The sequence below is a fragment of the Oculina patagonica genome, chromosome 13 (assembly GCF_052425735.1).
Source record: "Oculina patagonica isolate OP01 chromosome 13, crgOcupat, whole genome shotgun sequence".
NCBI lineage: Eukaryota > Metazoa > Cnidaria > Anthozoa > Scleractinia > Oculinidae > Oculina > Oculina patagonica.
In genome coordinates, this window is record NC_135770.1 from 8369989 (window position 1) to 8384987 (window position 14999).

The 14999-nt window shown below is 37.7% G+C and overlaps 1 protein-coding gene across 3 annotated transcripts in view; it reads right to left on the reverse strand.

Moving 5' to 3' along the window:
- Positions 1-1631: 1631 nt before the first annotated feature.
- The window catches only part of LOC144635075 (tumor necrosis factor ligand superfamily member 14-like), a 255865-nt gene continuing 242497 nt past the window's right edge, over positions 1632-14999 (reverse strand). The window contains exons 2-6 of one of the 3 annotated variants that reach the window (XM_078494153.1): positions 5132-5233; positions 4573-4644; positions 3880-3963; positions 3063-3132; positions 1632-2241 (exon numbers count right to left, since the gene is read on the reverse strand). In XM_078494153.1, the coding sequence (XP_078350279.1) occupies positions 1892-2241; positions 3063-3132; positions 3880-3963; positions 4573-4644; positions 5132-5212 (657 nt within the window). In that variant the 5' untranslated portion in view covers positions 5213-5233 and the 3' untranslated portion in view covers positions 1632-1891. Of the gene's footprint in view, positions 2242-3062; positions 3133-3879; positions 3964-4572; positions 4645-5131; positions 5234-13934; positions 13975-14999 lie in introns of those variants that run through there. The other 2 variants (XM_078494155.1, XM_078494154.1) reach the window with 2 other exon arrangements.

Sequence of the window (14999 nt, forward strand, 5' to 3'; positions counted from 1 at the left end):
ACTCCAATTCTTTCTTGAAGTTCTCCCTCCTCCGCCGAAGCTCCTTCAGTGGAGGGGGGACGAAACACGAACAATGAAGGGGAAAACTCGAAAAATGAAATAAGGGGGGGGGGGGGGGGGGTGCGCGGGGAACGACGGGAAGGCTGGCATCCGACGTCATCTTCAATTTTAACGATTGTAAGATCGAGAACACAGAGTGTGTTGTACAGAGACCTGTACAAGAAAAATCCAAAATGGCGGATAACCACACGAGAAAACACAATCGGCCAAAAAACGCCCACTCTTTCAATGTTGGATGGTACAATATGCCTAAACTCCCCGTGCAGTGCGTTTCAGTTTGTGAGAAAAAGTAACCAGCTTTTGAAAGCATTTTTTTTTTTGCATGCTACGCAACATTGCAAAGGGGGAGAAGGGAAATTACTTAACTTTTTCGTGTTCCACGTAAGACAAAACAGCAACTGCGCCAATGTTTTGTCAATGATTGTAGGTTTGACCGTTTCACAGAACTATTCATTTTGCGTAGTGGTTACATCCTGGCAGAGCTAATTGTGAAGAACACAATCAGTCTTTGGTGCAAAAAATAAGAATGTGAAGAGTAGAAAGAAGTGGAAATAAGAAAGCCGAGAAAAATGAAAGGAAAAGGAGCAAGAAAAAATTTAAAATGGGAATAGTTTCGCAAAAAAAGACCAAATTTTGGCTTATGGGCGTGCGCCAAAGTAAAATATTGTACATTTTTCAGAGAATCTTCATCAAAATCTTGCTGCAGGGTAGAAAAGTGCTTCTTAAGCAAAGTTAAGGGAAATTCAGGATCGTAACACCAAAAATTCATTTTACCGGTAAAATCGCGTTTTTTTTGAGAAATTTAGCACTGAAAGGAATAAAAAGAGAAACCGACTATAGATATATATTCCGTAATAAAAAGCTAATGGCGATTCGATCGGCACATTTGTCAACTGCAAAACCAAAGAGGCAAATTACATTACAAGTTACAGGCGTTTTGAAAAGTATGGCATCATTAAATTTTGTTTCTTCAGAAGTTAATTTGTTTTGTTTGGTCAATAATTAATGAGCATTTGGTTCGAGTGGCCGTATTAACGTGGTAAGATTGTAAAAGGCTATAGCGGTTGGGATTTCAGAAAGTGGCCGTTAGCTTTATTAACGGGGTGGCGGGTAGCCGGGGTTTTATTGAAAGAAATTGTTATGCCCGTGATCAAAAATGGACTTTTCAGCAAAATTTAGCCTATGAGAGAGCCTACTCAATTCCGCAGAATTGTCTCAAAACACACCAAAATGATTCGTCAAATTCGATCAAATGTTTGCATATCGAGCAGTGGTGACCACATAAACAGCACACAAGTCCTATATGGCCGCATTCTGAGGTCTACAAAATTAAGATTTTTCAAGTTGGTTATAATTATTACGTCGCGATAGGGTATGCCAAGAATAATGGGCTGTAGATAGCCTTTTCTATGAAAATCTATCACAATTATTATGAGAATATTTGATACAGAGATTAATATAACCCGCGCGTGGATACATGTCAAAATCGACTGGTGAAAAACAGAAGCTAATCCAAGTGAGCTTTCATACAAGGAAGTGACAGAAATTTGAGAAAGTTAAATACGAGGATATGAAGTACTCAATGGAGGGTACCGTTTTATAATTTTAATGCATTTGCATCGCTCTTTCAGATATCCGGTGATGGACAAAAATCAATGATTACCCTCTTTAATTTTATTAAAGCATAGTTTTACATTCATAGAAAAACCCGCAATCATTACCTTAACAGCAAGCATTTGAGCAAAAGGACGGGACAATAAAAAGAGCGGCAACGAAGATGCCTTAGAATAAACTTATTTTGCAACGCCGGTTTAAGTCCCTTAGCCTTTTATTAAATCAAGAATGCGCCAAAGAAACTGTGGTGTGTATGCATATATGCTATCCCACCACCGTGAGTGGCCGCCACCGTGATGACGTCACCGGCTTTAAGGATAAACACCCCGCCTGTCGATAACGCGAAATCGGCTTTTAGTTGAATCTGCATTGATGGTTGAACCATGGCGACGACTTTGTTGTTCACAAGGATAGAAATCCTTACAGGCTTTCCCCTGTACCCACGGTAGTAAATTTGTTCGTAGATGTAATACCGTCCAGGGATGGGCACTGTCAGTTTTCCGTCGTGGTACTTCATGCCGCCTGCAAGATGGCTGTATGGGGCCTTGAGAGTCCAGTCTTTTATGACTGCAAGAGATGACATAAAAGTTATCAAATGTACATTTTTATTTTATAAAGCCTCGTCTCCCTCAACTGACATTACACCACAGGCAGCCCAAGCTCTCTATCTGATTTTCGGGGACATAACTCTCGCTTTTGAGCGGTATTGTGTTACAAAGATTCGATTGGCAACGGGAACGCAACAGTTTTGCTAATTTAAAATAAAAATGTTTTGTAAATTAAATTGACCTACCCTGTTTCCGTATTGCATTTTTTCTTGTTTGACAGCTCTTCGGGCCGATTTAATGCAATTTCAGCGAGTTATCGTTATTAGGTGTTCCACTGATATAAAACAGTGGAACACAATACCGGTAGTAACATGTGCCGCTCAGTCACGAGGCACGTCCCCTTAATCTGATAGAGAGCCTGCGATTACACATGTAATAGAAGGTTAATGTTTTAATTTTTTGTAAGGCGGCGTTTTGTCTTAATTCCAGGTTTTTCATACGCTTTATCGACGTTTTTCATTATCGCTCTGAGCTTTTCTACTTTCGAAATATGCGTTCATACGCTTACAGTAAAAGGTGCTATATGTGCAATTTTGACAAAGTATGGGTAATAAAGAATTCGAAGAAGAAAGGGATGGGGAATCAGTGAACCAGCGTAATAGATGGGAAAACCGAAGAAGATTAAGTTAATAGAAATTAGAGGACACTCTTATGCAACTATATTTGGCCAGGGTTGTATTTTTTCTTCCTTTTCTCTTTTTATTGTGTATTCTTTACGCTACTTTTGAAAATGCACGCATATCGCCTCCACGATTTAAAGATCCTTCTCATATCTGTTACCTTTATTTGCTTGATAAGTGACATCTCCTTTGTTAGCTCCCTCAATGTGTGCAGACGGTTTCTTTGGATCCTATTTGGAGGTATTATAATAAATATCAGCCTTAATCGATTAGTCTGGGTTAAAAAACAACAACAATATACTTCGATATATACTTCGAGCTGTGCAAAATATCTACATATACATTGTGGGTGTCTTGCAAAGGGAGACATGCTTCCATCTCTGCAAGACATTAAATAACAAATAAAAACGCAATGGGGGGGGGGGAGGGGGGAGGGTAAAAGACCTTAAAAATATATAATAAAATATGTACATCATTTAAAAAGATTACTAAGAAAAGAAAATTAAAAAAAATATAAATATACATAAGTTATACATAAGTTAAATAGATTAAATTAAAATATATGTTTCATGTCTTTTACTTGAAGCGTTGTAAAATAAACGATTTCAAAAATGTTAAATGAATGGATGCGATAAATAACTTGATTTTTCTCCTAACTTGACGTTCTTATTGGCTATTGCGAGATCGCATGACATCTAACAATAAATCTGCTTCTCGCCAAAAGTCTCTAAGAGGGCAATTAACTTGCAAAATCTATGGCGTCAGAGGGTAACAGTGCAGTTTTTACACGCGAATGTTGACCGCCGATTTGTTCTTCATTGGATCTTGTGTCTTCGTTGCGCTGTATTACGAATTACTTGAAATTCTCGCGAAGGCCGGCAAGGAAAGTTTTCCTCGGGACAATTCATCCAGTATTAAATACATGTAGTACGAATCAACATTTATTTTTTTAATAGTAATAAATGACTGGATCTTACCTGCAAAAGGCATTTGCAAGAAGTTGTTCCAGAATCTCCCTTCTCTCCTTTCATTCCAGGGTCCCCTTTCGCACCCTTCTCAGACTGTAAAAATTAGAAGAAATGGACAAAACATGCATAACTGTTCAAGCTAGGTTCTTATCAGAAGGGCGCCATTATAAACTCTTACAAACGAAACCAAGAGAAAATCTATCATGTCTGCCATGGTAAGAGCAGACTAACAAGAACGTTTCTTTTTAAATTACACAATATGGCCGTTGGATTACATTTTTTACATCGAATGAGTCTTCAGTCAAGGCCTGTTTTAAATACAACGACTTCCAACACTACACACCTAAACTACACCAACAAAATCAATGATAGATTTGGTGTCCAAAGTAATTCGGAATTCCTTTGCTTTTAAATAAATACACAAAGCGATTGGTTTAAAAATCTCGAGCCAAAAATTTAACAAATCATAAATAAATCCACAAGCAATCGTGACTTGCTCGCACTTTTCGCACACGTTTAATTTCACTCGCTTCACGGCGACTACATGTACTTGCTTCGATTTTTTTTTCATTTTGTGCGTTAACTTGATTGTCTTTGCCCCTTGTTACTGGTTAGAGTGATTACCTTGATCTTAATTTTTGGTGACAAGCTATTTTAATTGCTTTAATATAACTGTGGACAGAAATAAACATATTGTCCTACCTTTGCACCATCTCTGTCTCTAGCGGCGTGGATATTGATGTTAATTGGATTGCTTGGTGTTGCACAGACTTTCTGTAAACCAATAAAAAATTAAATTTCGAATTACCTCAAAAAGTAAAGGAAAAAACACCCGCGAGTAAGAACCTAATATTTAAGAACCTGTTAGGATAAAGTTTGCAAATTAGATACCATTTTTATAAGAACCTATTTAGCCTAAAATTTGGAAACAGGTTCTTAGTTTCTATGTTAATAACCCTTTATGTAAGATCCTGTTTAGGCTAACCTGAAAAACAATAGGTTCTTACTCGCGGGTTTTTTACTGTATCGTATAATGCAAGTTAAATTAAATATTTTTCAAACAAATACTTTAAAACATTGGCGTTTTCTCCAAAGCCTTTGTTAGCGACTCTACGTTGTTGCGGCTGACCTACACGAATAAACAGCCAAGCACTATACAGCTATGATAGCGCGATTTTCTTTCTTATTCTAGTTTAGTATGATTTTTGTTACATTGAAAGCTTAAGTAGCTGGAATTTAAAGCTTGAAAAAGGTCTCTTACTTGGTTCCCAGTTTGAGCTCCTGCACCGCAGAAACTGAGGGTAAAACAGACGAGGGCAGCAAACACAAGAACAAACTTCATGTCTTCAAAACGATCTTCACTCTAAGAAATACGAGTACAGACTGAATGCAGGGGAAGGATTTGATAAATTTATTGACGGTGAAGTGCAAGAAAAATCTTGATCGTTCGACTCGGTCTGAAGCTATTGTTTGAATGACGAGCAGAGTAACTTGTGATGACTGAGCTGTCACTTGTTTTTTCATATTAGAATAACTCGAATTTCCATCGTGTTGGTGAATTTGTTTACCTTTGTTACTAGCGAAGAAACTATTCTCTTACCTTTTCTCTGAGCCTGTATTTTTCAGCTGTATTTTATAAATAAATATTGTTAATTCAGTACGGCTTCTTTACTATAACGCAATGAAAGTTGGTTGCGCGTAAAATAGCCTGCGAGCAGGCACTCTATTCGGAAGCAACGTGAATATTGAACTCCTCGAGCGCCGAAGGCGCGATCCAGGCGATCCCGCAACTGCCGATTAAGGCGCGAGTGCGTGGGCGAAATTCACTTTGCCCCCGAACAGAGAGCCTGCTCGCAGGCTACGCGTAAAATAAGGCCTTTTGTATCACTTTTCGACTATTGTGCTTAATTTACAAATGGTCTCCCTTAAGTCGGAAGGCTTCATTAGTTGGGGGAACATGGTCCTAATATGGACTTTTTCTGTTCAGCAAAGGAAGAGCGATTTATTCTAGTTATATTTAGGTTGTTTGCTTGGTGCGGCAGAGTAAACCGTAATATGTTGTCAAACTGCGTTAGATTTTGAGGTTTTAGTTTTAATATAAGAAAACGGTCGCAAATGCCAGAGTTAATTTGGCGGAAAATGGCTGTCTGCAGCATAGCATAGCTTGTGAAGGCTGTGAAGGAGTTTTCTTCTAGATTTTACTTTTCAAGACGCGATCATGCATGTGGCGTTCAAGCAAGCAATTATATTTAAAAGAAATTAATTCATGTCATTCCTGGCAGCACTCAGTTAAGTTCTGAGGCCTTAGCGTCGCTTGGCGCTAAAAAGACGGCTGATGTTGATAATTCCTTACAGCGAGAATCTTTACCGGCATGCCAAGTTGATATGGCCATTGGCTTATCCAATTTAATTTAACAGCCAAATCCGTCTATCCATGATGATTTTCAAGTGCAACAAAGGACCAAGTTTTGATTGAATTGAAGACTTCATGGAACATCCTATTCTGTTCTAATTCCTATCTCGTTTAGGGCCTTTTAACGGGCCATTATATTAAAATATAGTTTGATGCGTTCGAGTTCTCTAGCTAAAATACTTAGGTGGAAGAAAGTTTTAGGAAAAACAAATTTACGAGCTTCTGATGCCTATCCGAAAATCGCGGCTTGGTCGGCCTTTTTCGTAACCAAAAGATCCAAAATGACATTTTTATATCTCCAAAACAGGCAATATATTTCCCATATCAAGAAAGTTCGAATCTACGTTTCACTAAGGGAACCCAATCTTTCAACATGCACACTTACTCCGAATGTTTGTGGAGATTTGATAAAGGCCTTCCGAACAGATTCCAACTCAAGACAATCAGTTGGGTGCTATGATTCAATAGGAATCCGCAAATATTAATTTGCGATTTAACAAACTGCGTTTTTATACTGTAGCAAATTGCCTACAGGTAGTTATTTGAGAAATTCCAATGTAGGACAAAACCAACCACCACATTTTTTTCTCTAGAAACATCTCGCGTCTGATTCTGCTGGCCGTATCTTTTTTTTTTTCATTCTGTCACTCATTTGAATTTGATAAAGTTGTAGTGCGAAAAACACCCATTGCATGTTTCTCCGGAACCATTTCGAGTTCTTTTGTTCTTCCTTTTTTGTCGCGAATTTGCATTTAATAGTGATCTATTTGCCACCAAGCACTTAGTGCAAGGGAGAAATATAAAGCAATCACTTTATTTTTCAAAGCAGTTTAATTTATTACGGAAAGATCAGAAAAATTCGAAGACCAACGATCGTGTGATTCGTGAACTCCTTTGATAGACTTTCGTCTGTGCTTTTTGACTTTCTCGTTTCCGCCTCAGTTACTAACTCAACTCAATGACTTGATGTGGAGAAGAAATGACGCCAAAAAAATAATAATAAAACAACAAAAGCGAAACGAAACAAAACTAGTTTTGAATGTTTTGGAAACAAAGGAAATCTTGAACGCTTACAGCTGTAGGAATCAACTTTTCTGTGGGAGAGGACGGCGCAGTATTTAGTTTTGGATTCCATATTTTCTCTCTCGCATGAAATTCTCAGCAAAAGGTCCCGTTTCGGACCATTTAATGGTCTTTTTTTCCGGAGCCATCATTCCGGTGGTTGATACATTGCTACCTCCTGCGATCTCACAACAAACCAGCTATGTATGCGGACTAAAGGTCCTAAAAAGTCCGACAGAACAGATAAAACAATAAAATCTGGGATCCCAACCAAATTCCGTTTAATCCAGTATAATAATTTGGTAGATCTGTAATCCGAAGCATTTGCATGATTTGCAAATTCGTAAAAAAAAACTAATATAAAATTCTGGGGTATCAAATGGTCTTTGCGAGCATAGCGTTTTTTTTTTTGCGAGCACGAACATTGACAAGAGTTAGCCTTGCGAGCAACGAGCACTTTTCAAAAAGCTGCCCCACTGAAAACCGAGCAGGCGAGCACTTGTGTTAAGATATGCGACCACGAGCAAACGAGCACTCACTAAAATTTGATTCTACAATCAGTGCTTTCATCACCTCAACAAAACTTTTAACTTGACTTCTTTCCTCAAGCTATGACCCGATAGGATGAAAACTCAGTCATTTTTAATGACATAAAAATACTTCGCTTCGAAATAAAAATACGAAGCTAAATGCATGACCACTATCAAAAAACATTTACATTTGTTTTTTACTTTTTTTTTACTTCAACGGACATAATATGTATAATATGTAGGTACATGAATGTATGTGGCGATCCGTCTAACCGTAAACAAGTCCGAAAAAAGATCCTTTCGTTTTGTTCTTCACAACAGTGGTTCAATAATGCAAGCTTCTCTCTTATAGTCATATCTTATTGTCTTCGTAAACTAATTTTCTGTTTGTTTGACTCGAGCAATCGTCGCGAAGGAAACGGCACACCGAAGGAAACCAACTTTTACCATGCAGAGTCACGCGTGCTTGTGCTTTTCCGTTTGAAGTTAAATTATTTTGCATTAAATACGTATATACCTCGAACCGAATAAATATGACCTCTCATTTGCAACTAAGCTGAATTTTATTTTATTTATTCTTGTCCTCTCATTTCTATCGCTGTGAACTGAAATTGTTGTAACAGTTTATTTGACCAATGTATTACCAGAGAACTTTGCCTACATCCCCGACATTTCGTTGAGAAAAAGACATTCCGTCGATATAACTGATATAATCCAACCAAAATTAGGCCAAACCTATCAAAAAGGCTCCCAATGAAAGGAATCAACACGACGACTAAATAATAATCAGCAAAATACAAGACAGCAAGTAAAATTCTTCATCTTTTTTTAATATCGAAAAACACGATTTTTCACTGTCGAATTCCACTCGATTTGCATTCAAGTAACCATTTGAGAGTACCAAAATTTCATTTTCAGAAACGCGTTTTCACTTAACAAAACATTCAATAAAATTTACAAATCAAAAACGCCGAATCAATTTATTGATTCAAACTGCCGAATACAAAAAAATATATTTGCTTGTTTGAGGTTTTCACAAAAAATAAAAAGAATAAGTTGACAAACTGCCACTTGTTCTGTGTAGTCCCGTTGTCTGTCAAGTTGGCAAAAATTGTTGTGTTCTTAAAAAAACTTTATATGCTTAAGAGCTAATAACCATCTGTGATACGACTCATAAGCAAAAACTGTAAAAGAGATCAACCTTTCTAATAGACAGTATACCGAAGACAAAAGGTCACTTATTAAATTATTGCATGTTTGCCATTTTGTCGCTTATTAATAAACACCTTTTCAATGAATTGTCACTTATTTATATTGTATCGCTCTGACTGTGTGGTAATTACATCCCTTTTATAATTACTCTCTTCACAATGTTTATTTGCATTGTTTCGCCGTATAGCATGAAATTTTTGCCGAAGTGTTACCTGGTACTCTTTTCGATTTTATTTCTTCTTTCCTTTTGTTGATGTCTTCTTTAACAGTTATTGTGGCATCGGCATTTTTGAAATCTGAAAAACCAATTTTATTTTTTTTTTAAATCTCGGGAAGCTACTGATCGCCCTACATCGAAAAGAGAGCGAATCACGGAGAAATGTAAACAAAGACATAAAACAGAATTTTTGCATTAAAAGAGGTATTAGTGTTTTCCACATCATGATTGTTTTCGGTTGTGCAAAATTATTTTGAAACTGAACAAGAATGACTGTACCTTCTTCGCGGATCGCAAACATCAGTTAACCCTAGAACAAAAAAAATACCAGTCCCATGTAGTTAGAATGGGACTCAAAATATCTTTATTCTCAGCCAAACAAACCCAAGGCAAAACAAAGAAAGAACAAAAGATTTACAGACACGAATAAGTTTAAGAGATCGTGTCCCCGTTTCATCGGTTAATTTGAGATACAGTAGAATCCCAACCTCAAACCTCCAGGGGAAACGAAAATTGCTTCCAGATATCGGGGGTTCGAGAAACCGCGGTAAAATTACAGAGAAGTACTATCCAAGGGAAACGAAAATTGATTCGAGTAATCGGGAGCTCGAGAAACTGAGGGTTCGAGAAATCGAAATTGTACTTTATTTATTCCCTTGTTATATTTTTCGATTTAATTTTTAGAGTTCTTGTATCGTCTATGGTTGCCTTGTTGCACAAACTTAAGACATTGAGATTGTGTTATTTTTAATTCATTTACTTTTACTTAAAGTGGTACTATGATCAAAATTTTACCTTTCCTTTTCTCTTCGGTTTTTGAAAGTACTTACATTAAATAGTAACCTTGCCAAATTTTAAGTTCAAATTCGAATTGGAAGACCACTTATTTCACGCGTAAACTTCGGCTTTGGCTTGCCGCCATTACTAGATTCAAAAATGTCCGAGGACCAAATAGAGATCTGGAACTAGTTGGGGCGAGAGCATGCTGACGTCATATGCGCATCAACAAAATGGCTTCTTCGAAGGCTGGAGTGACCGATCTGGAAAAACATTGGTTTTCTTTTTAATCTGTAGTGATGTAGAAGCCGTATCTACTGCGAAAATGTTTTTAAACATACTTCAGGGCATCTCCAGGTCACTTTTGCACAACATAGTGGCAGAAAACATTTCAAGAGGCGGAATTTTTAACTCGCCCGAACCACGCAAGATGAATAATAGATCGTCTGATAACTTTGAGGGAAACTTGTACTCTTGGAAATGCTTTATAGATATTTCTCCCTGCAACCTTTGCGAGGTTAACTTCTTCAACTATCCAAGGGAAGTGAATAGAATAGAATGCTTCGAATTATCTACAGTGAGTTTACTGTATTCGCTCCTTTTTAGAAGCAAAACATTGGGTGAGTGGCGTAATTTACTTCTGTTGCTAAAGCTCTCGTGTTCTAGAATAGTCATTTTTAAATTTATTGTAAATACTTCATGTCAAAAAGGTAATTTTTGGGCAAATCGGCCTGTATGTTCCTGAATTATATCCTCTATTGTACAAATAAACTTAATAAATTCGCACGAGGCGGTACATTATGTGAAAGTACATACAGAGGATGCAAACCCTTAGCAATATCTTTTTACTGATTATGTACTGAAAATGTTTCCATTGTAGTCCTCTGTATACACTGTTTATTGGTCACTTGTTTATTTCTGCCATGCAATATAAAACACTACAGTAGGACTGTACTTCATTGTGCACTTATAGTATTCATAAACATTTTTTGAGAAGTAATCTCAGGATAGAACAGTGTTAGCCTGTCTCAGAGACATACATGCTATCCGGATTTTACTCAGTATATCTTTATTATACTTAAGTACAACAGGGGCCATGAGCTATAATTATGACCTGTGCCAATCACTCATGCTGTGTGCAGCAGAGCACCGATGAAATCCTAGCTACTCTTTATTTTAAGTTTGCAATATATTTATTTTTGGCATGCTCTTTTTGTTCATAAGTTAAGAATGTAGTAGCCAACAATAAATCATGTGAATGTGCCGGAGAACCCCTGAGCTGCTGATCCATCATAATTTCTAACACAAGTACAGTCAAATCTGTACCATAAATAAAAATGTTGTATTGATTGAGGTGAGCTGGCCTAAGTGTAAGTTGTCGGACTCCGGATCAAGCGGTTCAGGTGTGGACTCTTACTCGTGTCATTGTGCTGTGTTCTTGGGTAAGACTACTCTCATGGTGCCTCCTCTCCAAGTGTAGAATGGGAACTGGTTAATTGATGGTGTGACGAGGGCATGCAAGTCCTTGGTGGGCAACTAGACTTGCATGCAGACCTTGCCTTTTTGTAACAAGGGGGCAATTTTGAGGTCACACAGGACCCTTGCAACCATTATATATGTATTTATTTAAAGAGTATACATGAACTGCGAAGCCGACAACAAATACAGTCAAACCTGTACCATAAATAAAAATGTTGCATAGCAATGGGGTAGTTGTTTTGATTTAGGTGCGGTGACCTAATGGTCACTGCGCAAGACTCTGAATCAAGCTGTTTAGGTGTGAGCCCAGACCAGTGTCATTACATGTATGTGGGGGGAGTGGGGAGGTTAAACCTGTGATGCAATTGTACTTCCATCTCATCCAGGTTGCTTAATCCTACTTAAACCAAGATATGCTTTGGCCTGATGGGCAAGCAGGCTTGCATGCAGACTTTGCCTTTTTGCATCAAGGGAGCAATTTATTTAGGGTGGTACACGGAGCTGGCTTGTTTACAGTCACGTTAAGTTAACACAAGATTAGTCCCAAAATTGAACTCTCAATTACATACACATACTGCAGATGCACAATGTACTGCCAGTGATATTCTCTAGAAAGAGCCACTGTCATATTGCATATGATACCATAAAAAATATTTTCTTGAGTAGATGCCAGACCCCGACTCACCGCAGGCTTCATTTAAATGCCGGTTCAAAAATGGAAACGTTTGATCAAGGTCCCAATGTTTGTTTGAGGTCCAGGTGTTCCCGTTTATGAACTTAAAACTTTATACCCTTAATATTATTTTACTTGTTCCCATGTTGTGCATATATTGTTTCAGTTATTTTTATCATCAAAAAATCACGGTGCCAAGAGGAAAACAAATGGGTGAAATGAATAAGAAAAACTACTCCTACCCAGTTTTGCTGCTACTTGTGGGACAGTTTCATAACATTATCAGTAAATAGAGTGAAGGACTCTATACAGCATTCAAATGGTTTTCTTATTTTAAGAAACAGGAATACTGAATGCTGGCTGAAGCTAGATATCTGAAGTGTTATTACCCATTAAAACACTTAGTTTTAAAGAGGTTTATTACCTGTATTGTAGTCAAGGAAGGTAAAACTGTATAAAACTCAAGGAGCTAAATCCATTGATCACCTGCACCTCTTGTTGACTTTAATTTTTTTGTATAAATTTTACATTATTTCATGTTTATAAAGCTTTTTTCGGAATAAACAGCTGAGATAGATTTTATGCCCATGGCGTGTATGATAGATTACAAGAGTGAAAACAACAGTAAAGATCATTTCAATCCTTCGCAAACGGCGATAGCAACCTACATGTATATATATGCAGAGCTCTCTATTAATTCAAATATTGCAGACATTTTATCCTAACTATTCAATGTCGTTCTCATCATACCATGTATTCAAACGTATGTAGTCCATGAATCGCCGTTCCTCTTCGTTCTTCGAGGCTTCTTCGATCGGTGCTTCGATTGGACAAGAAGACGACAGCATCGAATGAAATAAATATTGAAGTATTTGCATACAAACATTGCCCTTTAGACCGACGTCAAACGGCTTTAAATTCTCATTATAAGAAACGATACCGCTAAATTGCAATGTCTCTTCGTCGCGGCTCTCTTGGGTTTCGTCGCCGGGCAAACTAGACGAAGAATTTGTCGACGAAATACCTTTTATAACCCTGTTAATTCTCAGTATATTCTCTCTTGGAACACTCGAAGCTCGAAGCGACGATGCGCATATGACGTCACGGACCAACTCATGCATAAATCCGCTTGTCAGTACAGTCGCTGGCTCACTTTAGACGTCCGAGTAATGGCGGACGGGTTTTCCACGATTTTCGGCAAGCTATTTCAAGGCTTATATTGCTCGCAACGTTCTAAATTCTAGCGCGCTAGTTAAATATAGACTTATTGAACAAATTGACTTTAGAAAAAGACGAAAAGAAAAACAAAAATTTTGGTCATAGTAGCACTTTAATTCATTTACTTTAATTCATTACTTAGTTAATCTGTCCATAATTATACTCTATTTCCAGCTTATTTTCACTAAATTATTTAAGTAAACTTATTTTTTTTGTCTATGTGTCTGTGTGTTGTTGTATTTTGTTATCTCAGTCCTAAGTACCTGACCCATTTTAGAAATTATTCTATTAAACACTAAGGATAATTGCCCAATTTAATTAGCCAATGGTGGTTATTTTGGGCAGCCATGAACCTAATTTATTTTTATTCTTCTTGTACTGTAAATTTAACTTAATTTAGGGTGGAAATAAAGTGTTGTTCTTGCTATTGCTTTAAGGCTCACTAGTTTAACTCTACCATAAAAATCAAAGGCGATATTGTACCTGCAAAGCGCACCTCTGCGACCATGGTAAATCTTCTCGACCAACGAATATGCAGCTTTGTAAACGAATTTCCACATCCATGCATTATTTTACTAAATGGCGGAATGACGGAACGGAGATAGATAAAAATATCCTAACTTCTAGGTAAGATAAACCGTAGGCCCCGTCTCCTGCATCCTCAGTGTATATGGTCAGCAGGGGACGTGAAGAACCCACACACTTATCGCAAAGAGAAGGGCACGGATTTCCCGGTATTGTGGTCTGGCTTTTTCACATGTATCCATCGGTGGTGGGACGATCGCTTGGGTGGTGGGAGAGATCACATACATGGACGGATATCGGCTGCCAAAGGCGCCTGTAATATACTGATATCCGATCTTGTCCCGTGCTGTAATTGTGAAGCGCATTGAGTTTCGGGAAATGCGCTATAGAAGTATCTTCACTATTCCATAAAAGCTAACCGCAAGCAAACTAGTGACATTCCGTCATTTCGCCGAATAGGGACACCCTGACAATTGGTTCAAGTGGAAAACTGAAGAAAAGAGTTCTAAAAGATTTTATTTTGGTTGACAGGCGTCTGTCAATCTTGTATGTCTCGTAATGTTTATATACTCAGCAACATTTCAATCGTGCGGTATAAATAAAATTTGCTTATCGACTACAATGCAGGATGGGTTGAATATAATATTTAATCGCCCACAAAAAATCTTTCCAACCCGGTGTTTCAGTGTAAGAATCGAGGCGTTCAGTGGCCAGCTTTTCTGTCGTGGTTGGTGTAATAAAGTAAAAGGATATTCCAAAAATAATTTATTTTCGGATGGAAATTTGCGGTATTTTTCAAAATGGCGGGGCGCTCGTCAACAAATTCAAATATCCATACTAATACTCTGTCGAATTTCCCCCTTAATACTATACAATCACCTACAACCTCAGACAAACGTCTTGGGAAGGTTTGCCCTTTTATGCCTCCCCTCCCCTACTCAATGTTGAGCGAAAAGCGACCTTACACACATAAGGTTGTGAAATGATGGGGGACCGGGATCCTACAGCAGTACAGGAATGGGG